We start from the raw sequence: 12285 nt of genomic DNA on the forward strand, positions 1-12285 counted from the left end.
TATTGCACCAAGGGTGAGTTTACATGTCCATATTCAATAAGTTTCCATCCAACCATAAGGCTATAAAACTCCCAATTTTTCAGTTGTATATATGGATATGGGTATGATACAAAGAAGGCGATACAAGCAGAAAATAAAAGCATTTGATCAAAATCTTATTTGGTGTTGTTTTTAGCATATTATTAGACAGAGGCAGGAAATAAACTGATCACATAATGAAACCAATGACACAAAATATCATCCATCTACTACATTTCGGTAGCTTAAGGGAAAGTGGGGAGAAGGCTTCCCTGTTACACAGTCATATTTCCAGCCAGACACAGCCACATGCTGAGAGATGTTCTGCCAGGCCTACGGTTGAGGGCAGCGACAGTTTCTATTCACTGGCCTGGATTTTTGCACTTCCCCTCCCACTTGCCCCTTCTTTCCAGCTTTCCCTTTCCTCAGCCTCTTTTTCCCCATTTATAGAGGCAGGATTTGTGGCAATTCCCCCATGCTGTTAGACTTGATTTACCATCTCAACAGCTGGAAGGGGGGTGATTGATTAGTGAGGGGGAAGGTGGCATATAAATAAACTATTGTTGTTGGATCTGATGAGCAAAGACTCATTGCAAATAAGCTTGAGATCTCTATGGATAGAAAGAACTGGAACCAGAATCCTCTTTGTATTCATTTCATTTCAACACATTTTCTGCGGTACAGCAAGCAAGTTCCAAGGTAAATAAACCTATAACACATATTAAACGTTAGTTTAATAAAGTTTCTAAAACTTATAAAGATATCTAACACTTGTAGGTATATTGTCGAAGGCTTTCACGGTCAGAGTTCATTGGTTCTTGTAGGTTATCTGGGCTGTGTGACCGTGGTCTTGGTATTTTCTTTCCTGACGTTTCGCCAGCAGCTGTGGCAGGCATCTTCAGGTTTACATCGGGACCACAAAACACAGCATACAAACAAGGATAAAAGAACATGAAAGATACTGCAGACTTGACCAACCTGAGAAATCAGCAGTGGCTGAACATGGACTGACACAAACAGGACACAGGGTCTTATTCCAAGACACTGAAAGACTGGACAATTCTACCAACTGTTTTGTCAGATTGCACAGAGAAGCCACTGAAATTCATAAACATCAGCACAACTTTAACAGAAAAGAAGAGAGTTTAAGAATGAATAAGGCTTGGCTTCCTGTCCTGAAAACCTCCAGACTAACAAAGACCAAAGTCCACAATAGCCATGCGGATTAGCTTTGGATTTCACACATTAACAGATCACTTCAGGATACAATGGTTCCATATTAACATACCAGACCCTCATTAGCACATTATCTTGATACTTACAGGACAATGATTAGCACATTACCTTTGATACTTTTTGCAGGACAATGATTCAGCTCAACCCCCCCCTTTCTGACTATATATTACTCTTCCTACACACTTGACACTGAGACACACTGTCCTTCAGTGTTACTCCTCTGAAGATGCCTGCCACAGCTGCTGGGAAACGTCAGGAAAGAAAATACCAAGACCACGGTCACACAGCCCGGATAACCTACAAGAACTTGTAGGTATCCCTGCAATCCATCACCTGTCCCACGCTGCAATCAAAAGATGGTCAAGGACAATCAAGTATATTGTCCTATATATGCTCTGTAGCTGACCTATCCTACATCAGCCTACATCACTACCTAATGAAACCATCCACCATACCCAAGAATCCTCTCATATAATCCACCAAGCAGAAGAATGGTGCAAATCTGCAAGACCTGTCATCTTGGGCCTAGGTAGCACCATGGTCCCTAACATCCGAACAAGCTGGCCTGTACAAAACAGGCAGTTCTCACTTCTCCTTGTCCCCACCCCCATATCCCCTCTGCCATATTGAATGCTTTGACACTGCACTCAAGTATCTTTAGGGTTGTCAGCTCCAGGTTGGAAAAATGCCTGGAGATTTTGGGGGGTGGAGCCTGAGGAGGACAGGGTTTGGAGAGGGGAGGGACTTCAATGCTATAGAGTCCAATTGCCAAAGCAGCCATTTTCTCCAGGGGAACTGATCCCAGTCACCTGGAGATCCATTGTAATAGCGGGAGATCTCTAGCTGCCCCCTGGAGGTTCGCAACCCTAAGTACCTTCTGCTATTCAGAAGGAAATCCCCACAAGATGGAAATCTTAAATTCACTCATGCAACAGTTTAGAAATTGTGGAGAATAATAAATCAAGCAGAGTTTGTACGAAGTTCTTTGGAAAGGAGATACAAAAAGAAGTGGTAACTACAGAATATATGGAACACCTCACCTCAGCACCAACTGAGAACACAATTGTCATAATCCCAGCAAAAGTCAACAGACACATGAAGCATTAGAGCCATCAGCACATCTGGGCGAGCAACAAAACAAAATTCCAAGGATATGAAGACAATGAAACCACCCCTCAGAATTCTCACTACAGACAGCAAAAGCATAACAAGAAAGGGTAAAGAATTCAGAAACAATAATTACTCATTTATCTTACCTTTGCCATCTGCGCCTGCACTCCATTTGCTTTAAGAGATGCTACTGCTTTCTGTGCTGCTGCTGGACTGTCAAAATCCACAAAACCATAACCTTAAAAAAAAGACAAAAAGGAAGCCTTCATTAATATTTTTTAAAGAGCCCCTTGCTTTATCAAATTCTTGGCAAGTTATTTCTTCTTACCAACCACAGCTACCATGTTGGTGATTCCTTTCCTCTCTACTACTCCAAGATATCATACTGTGCTCCAATTTCCAGTTTGATAAAGCCTGATTCCAGAGGTATTACAATTTACGCTTATCAAATTAACCCACCAGTGGAAATTAACAGCCTTGTATGAAACATTTTCTACTATTACGTTTTCATTTGCCTATGATTGGCCCAGCCCTTTGGTGGCTAGAGCGCTGATTTCCAAAGATTCTAACAATCATTCCACCACGTTCCATTGTTCTGAAGCACATTCTAGACACCTAATTCCCTTAATACCCATCGTGTGAATATTTTTGGAATTTAAGTAAAAGTCTCTCTTGGAGAAAGGTCGTGGCTTCACTCTCACCTTCCTCGTAATCCTTGCTGCAATCCATACAGCTGACACCAACTTGCCTGAAAGCTATAATAATATTAGCACTAGAATGCTGATAGCTTAACAGCTCTGCAGCAGACATCTCCATTTACTAGGTCAATATGCATTAATACAGAAAGGTAGCCTCAAATATGCTGCTGCCTTTACTGTATGGCATTTTTCATTATCTGCTAGCCTTCTATGTGAACCAAAAAGAGAGAAAAAGAAACACACATGTATATCTCCACAACCAAAAACAGTTTGTTGCAAACAAATAAATCACACTCTGACAGTGCAATCCAAAGGGGAGGGGGCCAAATGGGCTTAGGAGTCGGCATGACCCCCCGTGCTGGTGTTAGTACACAGAGCGGTTCCATCGGGCCTGGGGAGACTTCCCAATCAGCTTGCTCACTGCGGTGCAGCAAACCGATCAGCAGGAGGTGGAGCTGTGCCATGGCTGCACCATCCCTGGCCGTGCCAGAATTACTCCCCCCTTAGGACTGCACTGCCCAAAACTAAACACACATATCTTGGAGAGGGGTTAATATTTTAAAATACAGACAAAGCAAAGTTTAAGAGAGCAGAAATATTTGAGAATGCAGGAGTGAGCAATAACAGTTTCTTGTGTAAGCCCTTGGCCCGAAGAATCCCCAAAAGCAACAACCCAGACAGGTGGTCCTAAGGCAAGTTGACTTTATTGGAAATCAAACGGGTTAACAGTGCTTGCAAACTAACTAAGCCAAGAATGGCTGGTTGGCGCAAATCAGTAATATATATTAGCATAGCTGATATGGCAGGTTGGCATAGTAACTCAGTCTCCCACGGGAGAGGAATGTACGAGATAAAGTGTCCGTTAGAACAACAAAGCGAGGCAGCTGCGAGAAGCCGCGAGAAAGTCAAAACAACTCAGAGGAGCCGAGGAGCCGAGAATCGTCGAGAACAGACCCGCTCCTGACATCTTGGTCTTGAACTACAGCTAGCTCTAAGGAGGTAAGGCTAAGTCCTATTCCATTTTGCTCTTTTATTCCACACATTTTCTTTTTACCTGTTTAATTGCTGTTGATTTTACTTTCTTTTCATGCACTTTAAGGCCATGTTTGTATCACTTATATGCTATCACTTATATGCTATCACATGCTATCATGTTTGTATCACTTATTTGTAACTGACATATAAATATTAAAAAGTTTTAGATTTAATGGGAAAAACTGGGCGTCAGGGAACAGAAAATGGCACAAAGATAAAGATTCATGAGTTACACAGAAGACATGAAAACAAAACTATGGAACAGCAGGTTTCTGAAACTCAGTAGCATCCCTAGCTGGTGTGGAGACCTAGAGGGTCTTTCTCCCATTTACCTCCTTCAATATAGAGATATTTATTTTGACAGACGACCAGAATAAAGCAAAGAAAGGTTTCCTAAAATATTTTCATTTATCTATAAAACCAAATATAATTCATTAATGTATGTAAACAAAATCAGGCCTTCTTGTAACAGAAAATGCACTGCACATGTGGAAGGAAGGACACCCTTTGAACCAACTTAATGAGTTCAGAAGGACTTGTACCCATGTCATGTGTTTTGATATAGGGCTTAAGACGCTTTATTAACCAAGTATGCCCTGATCTGGATACCCCAGACTAGTCCAATCTCATCAGATCTCAGAAGATAAGCAGGGTCAGCCCTGGCTAGTATCTGGATGGGAGACCTCCAAGGAATACCAGGGGCATGATGCGAAGGTAGGCAACAGCAAACCACCTCTGAACATCTCTTGCCTTGAAAACCCTACGGGGTTGCCATAAGTCAGCTGTGAGTTGACGACGCATTTCACCACCGCATTAAGCAAGTATAGAGACTGGACACTTTTATTAAGAATTGTTATTTATTATCTTTGTAAGGGATAATTAAATGGAAAACACACGTTTTAATTAGCTAGAAGAGAAACTGAGTTTGAAACGCAACTGAACCTGGCAGTTCAGCTCCTTTAAAGTTTTTTTTTAAGTTATTCTTAATTTTATTTTATTTAAAATATGTGCCTGCCTGTCTTACTCCTCAGAAGCCCAGATGGTCCTAGTATACAATACAACAATTTAGAACAATCATTTAGTCCAAATGCAGCCCCGCCTAAAATTTTCAGCATTTTTTGAGCTGTTCAAGTTTATGTTCACCAAAATTATATAATGAAACTGAGGAATTATGGTCTACCATACCCACATTGGCATGCCTCATCATCATCTTTATTTTTTATTACGGCAGCAACAAACCTTGCCATTTAGAAAGTAATACATTTATCCCTGTATGCCAGTAGCAATACTAATTTATCTTGATCTGACGTTCCCAGGAAAATGAGATATAATGGTCCACAGAAATCAGATCTTGGGCACTGGAATGTGACGTGGGACAAGTCCTCAATGGACCTACAGTCACCAGGGCAAAAACGTTCTTTATATGGAATTCCATTGAAGCAAACTTCTAAAACTTAGATGGCAGAATATCTAGGAGTGCCTTAGTGAAAGCTGTTCTACACCCATAATTCACTATGTCAATAAGGTATGCTGGAAGAGTCAGGGGAGAAGGGAGTAACTGCCTATAAAGGAAGGCTGTTCTCAAAATTTCTACTAATCCAACATTGCTTTCAGCACTCTGATCAAACAATCTTTGTTTTACTAAAATTTGGTTGCATGAAAGCCAAGGCTCCTCAGGTATTCTTTTGAGAATCCAAGGATAGTCTCTAACCTTAATACGAAACCATGCCATGACTTAGCCTTCATCTTCCCATACATCAGAGGTAGGAGACCTGGAAATGTATAAAAGATAATTTTCACCCAATAATTAATGGCTGCTTTATAAACCAAGGTAATTATTGAGGGCAGAAATAATTCTACACAGACCATAGCTGAAGGTGTTGAAGGAGGAACAGCCAACAAAAGGAGGGCAAATAAAAAAATAAGTAAAATATATAAAAACTATGTTTTTATAGTTTATGAGATGCTATGTTATAACTTTCATCCAAGAGATCTGGTTAATATCAGATTTGATATTAAATGGATTCCTCACTTACACACTCAATGCTACACACACACACACCAGAAACCCTAACATGACTCCCAAAACTATCTTGAAATGTCTGGCTATATGACCAAACTCTGAGCAATGTTGGGGACTACCTAGCTCTGTGAAAGTACATTCTCTTTCACAAAGCTGCTCAAACTGAAGTTGATAGCCACTATCAGTGATGTAAACCTGGAGTCAGAATTTACATGTGCCCGGACTGAAAACAACCCACAGGACTCAAAAACAGTTCAAACTGTTATCGGACTAGGGGAATCTGTCCCTTATTCTCACTGACCTGAAAATTGATCAGTGACGAGAACTAGGCCTATAACTGTGTCTTTTTGTATGAATAAAGTTGATCAAACTGGTTTTTGGTCTGCTTTTGTATTACTACTAAAAATCCATATTTCAGAATAGCTAACAACTATTCACCACTGCTATTAATTTTAAAAAAAATCATGCAGCCAGCTCACATATGGATTTCTGATCATATGGCTCACTACTGAAAAAACATGGATGCTCCTGAGTTAGAAATATCACAAAGAGAAAAAGTTTGGCTTCCATCTAGGAAACTGGTTTCAAACCCCCACCTTTGATCATGACTTATTCTATACACTTGGCAAATTGCTTAGCTTCCATTCCTCTTCAACAAAATTGGAATAACACTGACCTGTCTCACAGAATTGAGCGCAAACACATGTACATACGAAAGAAAAGAAGCACAATGCACATTAATGTAGTGTCATATAAATACCAATAATTCAGTAGGCAGTAGCAGTAAATGAATTGTGTGAAACAATTGAGACCCAGGGGTTAGATAACATTTGAAAACAAGAGGCACTTGTGATAGATGGCATTGCATGGTGGATGAGCCCTAACAGTCGCCAATAGCTAAGATGTAGAACTGCCATTCCCAAAAGTTCTATATAGTATCAAATGCCAGTAAATTATTTCATTTGCTTATTTTAGTTAGAATATTCATGTATTGTGCACCTAGTAATGCCAGTGGAACAATCACGGTGACTGCTTACCCTACAAACTCCACCACACAAATAGCACAGTAGAATTCAATTAGCATTTTGTTTTTATGTTTTAATTAACCATTTTATTTTCTCCACCATTTTAGCTACTTTTGCCTTCTCACAGCATGTTACAAGGAAATGAACTTGTTATACACAGCAGTGTCCTCAAAAATGTTCTGCAAAGAAGCTGTGAAGTTTAAATTACGAAGGCCACAATCCCCAACTGGCTTGTTCTGAAGTAGTACTATTCGCTTCATTATGGAATAATTCATGGGAGAATGCAGACTAACCAAATCTGTAGGGATATACAAAATCATACCTCACACCAGTTTTTCCTGTTGTTGAGCAAATTTCAAGGTCACTCAGAAATATGTAAAGATGTAAATAAATATGTAAAGAGGAGGAAAAAAACAGTTCACAAGAGGAAGGAGGTGGCAAAGACACACTGTTATCCTGCGGCCCACCATATTGTTTTTTAAAGATATGGTTATACTTTCAGACGTTCCTTATGAAAAGTAATAATGTAACATTGAAAAGATTAACAAGTATGCTTTGGAAGGCTACTAAAACCAATCAGTCTCTATTTATTTATTTATTTATTTCATTTATACCCCACCACTCCCTCAACAAGCTAGGTTCAGAGTGGCTTACAACAAAGTGAAATACAATTCAGTACACAAATTTAAAAGCAATAATAACAATAAATATATAATAAATACATAACACAATTTAAAACCAACTATCCTGAGACGTGAGTCTCGCCTGGCGTCTCGGGCCTTTCCTCTCCCACTATCGCGGCCGACCCCACCCTTACCAAGCCAGAGGAGGAGGCACTTAGCAGGAGATGGGCAGTAGAGGCCCTGGGGGAAGGGGCGAGCTGGGAGAAAGAGGAGGCCGCAGCAGGTCGCGGTGACACGGAAACCGCCGGTGCAAGCCACGGGGCTGCTCCAGCGGTGGCAGCAGAAGCAACCCTCTCGGCCGAGCCCCGGAAACGGCTGCAGGAGGGCCGGCGCGCCAGGCCCTGCCTGGCCCTGCAGCTGCCGGCCTGGAAAGGGGTCGGGAGGGCCCAGGATGCCGCAAGTTCCAGCGGGGAGGGGAAGAGTCTGGTCGGAAAGAAAGCCGGGCATGAGATGATTGGCCCCGGCTTTGTAACCTCGGGCGGGTGGGGCCCAAGGAGGGGAGGGGGCGGGACTTCCCCGATATAAGGAGGGGTTGAGCCTTGGCCAGGGAGGAAGGCAGCGCGCATGCCGGACTGGCAGAGAGAGAGAGCGTGAAGGCGAAAGCAAGCTGCAGAGAGGAGGGGGGAGTGAAGCTAACTTCCCCCGTCCGTCTCATTCTGAGGCCAGCTCTATACCCCGAGAGACGGTGGGACCGGCAGAGTGACTAGGGAAGGGTGCCCAGGAAAGTTGTCTCAAAGACGACGGGTGGGGAGGCAGGACGGACTCGACGTTTGACCCGCCGCTCCCAACCGCCGCCACTAGGGGACAACCAGGGATGCCACACCAACTATATAAATCTCCTATTGAAACACAGCTGCATCCAACAAACCAACAGTAAAATGATTGAGTGGAAACAATACAAGAATTGCAAGACATACATTAAATTAATTAAAATAATTAAAAGCCAGTTGGAAGAGCTGTCTTACAATCCCTGAGGATGCTAACAAGGTCCTGCAAGGAACACATGGACTCTGATAAAACATTCCTCCAGGGCGGGGCCACCAAAGAGAAGGCCCTCACCCTGGTAGAAGAGAGGCAAGCCACTCGAGGGCCGGGCACAATGAAAGATCGCATAATAAAGAGAGCAGGCAATGTGGGGGATCATAACAGGAAAGGTCCTTCAGGTATGACAGTCCCAGAATGCTTAGGGCTTTTAAGGTTCAGACCAGCTCCTTGAATTTGATCAGGAAACCGATTGGCAACCAGTGCAGTTGCCTCAGTATTGGCTGTATGCAAGTAGACCACGATGCACTGGACAAAAGCCTAGCAGTAGCTGTCAGAGGCTGCCTGACAAGAGATTCAGACTCTGACGGAGACCAGATCCAGGGACAGAGTCCTCCTTCCCCACCCACGCTGACAGAGAAAACAGCTGATGACGATGTATTGCCAAGACATACCTTAAAGTCACCAGCTACAGAGCAGCCTAAAGAAGACCAGACGCCGGCCGACCCAGGAACATCAAGGAAGCTGCCCAGGGAGTCGGGAGACCATGAGGAACAGATGTCTCCTGGGACTCGTCGACGGAAAATGGGCCGGGTCCTGGCAGAACAACGCCGGCGTTCAGCCAGGTTGGAACAACAAAGAAGGAACCGAGACAGCCATGAAGATAGTGAGTGAGTCTTTACAGAAGCTGCCTCCCCCAGACAGCTGCAAGTATTTAGGAAGGCTGAGCCAGCAGAATCTGTGGAAGCAACGCATGACGAACCTGCGGCAATCCACTCTGGCTGACGCTGTATCGACTCGGACTGCTTTCTTGACCCTGAATTCTTCTGGACTCCCTGCCTGACCTTGGACCGGCCCGACCTTGACTCTGCCTTTCGTTCTGACGGATTGCCTTTCACCCTGACTGACCTTGGACTGTTACTGGACTGCGTGATTACTCCCATTCCCAATTAATACAGCTGCCAGCTGTAGAAGCCTCGGCTTCAGAAACCCCAGCCTGTTGCCCCGCCTGCTGCAGGCCTCTTCAGAGCACCGTGCTGCTACAGGAGCACCCCGCCCTAGTGGGCCAGCACAGAAGCCTTCTGGATAACCTGAAGCTTCTGGGGCGTCTTCAAGGGCAGCCCTGCATAGAGCAAGCTGCAATAGTCCCGTCTGGAGGTGACCATGCCATGAATCACTGTGGCCAGATCTGACTGAGACAGATTTGCCAGGCACATCAGCTGGCCCAAAGATAGAAAAACGCAGACCTCACCACTGTGGACACCTGTTTGTCTGGAGAAAGCAAGGCATCAAGCCATCCACCCAGCTCTTCTCTGAATTCACCGGTGACAGTTGGGCCCTGTCAAGAGCTAAGAGCTGTATCAACCCAGCCCTCCTCAGCCTCATAACTTCCATCTTTGATTCATCTTCAACCAGCTCTCTCTGGAAAGACAACCATTGTAAACTCCAAACAGCAGCAGATTTCTGTATTACTTACTGAAGTCTGGAATAAAAATCTCATTTCCCAAATGCTCAGTGGAATAATAGTCTTCAATAATCTCCTGTAAATGAGGGATTGTACCAGAGCTAAGCACTGGGGGCTTGTACTTGCAAATTTATTATGAGAAGAGCCCAATCTCCAACAAATTCAAGCACCATTCATAGTAAGTTCATCCCTGCACCATGATATCCAGCTACTGCAACTTCCTTTACTCTAAGGTCAGGTCTCTCTCTGTGAAGCCTTATTTTCATACTGCTGTCTCAAATGCTGCTGTACTGGCAGCATCCCAGGCACTATAGAAGCCCTGGTGAACATAATTCTCCGGAGCACTCAAGTATTATGATCAGGCTCCCTGGTAACTATATGTCCCAGGGAGACTAGTGCTGTTGTTTCGGTATTCCAGATGCCAATAACAGATGGTTCTTGCAGGCAGAAATCCCACATGGCTTCCCCATGGCTTCCCCATTACTGTTATGACTGGTGGGCAAGCTTTCAGGGTGGGGAATGGTAGAAGGTATTTAGGTGCAATTCGCTACTGACAATGTGAGGGGGGGAAATAACCCCTTTGTGCCAAGCCTATTCCGATTCAAGATGAGGAAGTGTGTCTATAATCAAAAATGAGAAGGGAGGTTTCCTTAACTTACCAGAGAGGCTCTACATACCAAGGGCTCCAACACAGAGAATACTACCCTATGACAGGCTACTAGATAGGCCTGGCTAGCCTATCTAACATCTGGCAATGACAGAATCTGGAGCAGAGCCTGACGACCAAAGAAGTTCATTTAGAAGAAGCCATTATCTGGGATTAAACCATGATAGGAACTTTAAAGATAAAAAACAGACCTTTGAATTGTACCTGGAATAAACAAGTGTTGCATGTTCCTGTTAGCCTTCTGAACCAAACTAACTGGGCAGTTTTCAAAAGCATCCTCACATGGGCAATGTTAATATGTTAAGTCCAACCTGGAGGATACCAAGCAATGTGTAATGGCCAAATCACCTTTCTCAAAGAGAGGCTGCTTATAAAAATAAGCTTTCTGGACAACGGATTTCATCTCGGTCTCTAGCAGTGCTGGGTCCAGAAGCACACTTGGGTTGCACATGTGGGGAATGTAACCCCATCAAAAAGAGAACTAGCAACTCCTTGATCCCACCTTTAAAATGAAGTATTCTGCAACCAACTTTATACCATCCTATGTTATATTTCAAAACACCCAACACTATGCAAAATGTCTCAGATCTAAGTCCCACTTAGTTCACTGAAACCTACTCCAAAGTAAATTAGTACTAGGATTGAACTCTTAAAAGCTTTACCGCACTAGGTTTTTGCTTCAGCTTGGCTTCTTAACTGCACTGTTCCCACACACACACTTACACACATCGTCCTTTGCATCCTGGCTCTCCTCTCACCCCCAAGTTTTTTCCTGGGAAACCCAGCAAACTTCACTGTGGCCATTTATGCTTGGTAATTAGCAGCGCATTTCAATCTAAAATGCACCACATTTTTTGGAGTTTTTCATGCTGACCTGTCATTTAGGAAGTGACTGTGAAGCCAGTGCATACCTGCTTTGCATTTCTTAAGATCCCCTTTAACACAACCTTTTGTGCTTGTTCTGCCCCGCCTGGAAAAATCCCCTCAAGGAAGCATGCAAAATCACACTCACACGTTAGCTATGCAAACGACGGTTGCTAATGAAAGGAAGGAGCAGGCGAGTGGGGGGTGGAATTTCTCCTTTTGCGTGGGGACTGTGAATAGGCATTTTAAAGGTCACATATAAAAAAGAGCTTTGAGCAAGCATCAAAATTGACCCTGCATAAATGGCCTGTGAGTAAAGAAGGGAGAAAACCTTTGCAGTTAAGAAGCCAAGCTGCAGCAAAAATGCAATGCAGAAAAACCCTTAGTTTAACATTTTGGCTAACCTAAGTTTATGTAAATTACATAATTCAGAAGGAAGGAAGGAAGGAAGGAAGGAAGGAAGGAAGGAAGGAAGGAAGG

The 12285-nt window shown here is 43.4% G+C and overlaps 1 protein-coding gene across 4 annotated transcripts in view; it reads right to left on the reverse strand.

The window, feature by feature from the left end:
• RBMS3 (RNA binding motif single stranded interacting protein 3) overlaps nt 1-12285 on the reverse strand; it is a 675371-nt gene that overhangs the window by 348025 nt on the left and 315061 nt on the right. For all 4 annotated transcript variants that reach the window (XM_056857449.1, XM_056857448.1, XM_056857446.1 and 1 more), the window contains exon 4: nt 2511-2602. In XM_056857449.1, coding sequence (XP_056713427.1) covers nt 2511-2602 — 92 coding nt within the window. The remainder of the gene's footprint in view (nt 1-2510; nt 2603-12285) is intronic.

This window comes from Euleptes europaea, chromosome 11 (assembly GCF_029931775.1).
Source record: "Euleptes europaea isolate rEulEur1 chromosome 11, rEulEur1.hap1, whole genome shotgun sequence".
Lineage (NCBI taxonomy): Eukaryota > Metazoa > Chordata > Lepidosauria > Squamata > Sphaerodactylidae > Euleptes > Euleptes europaea.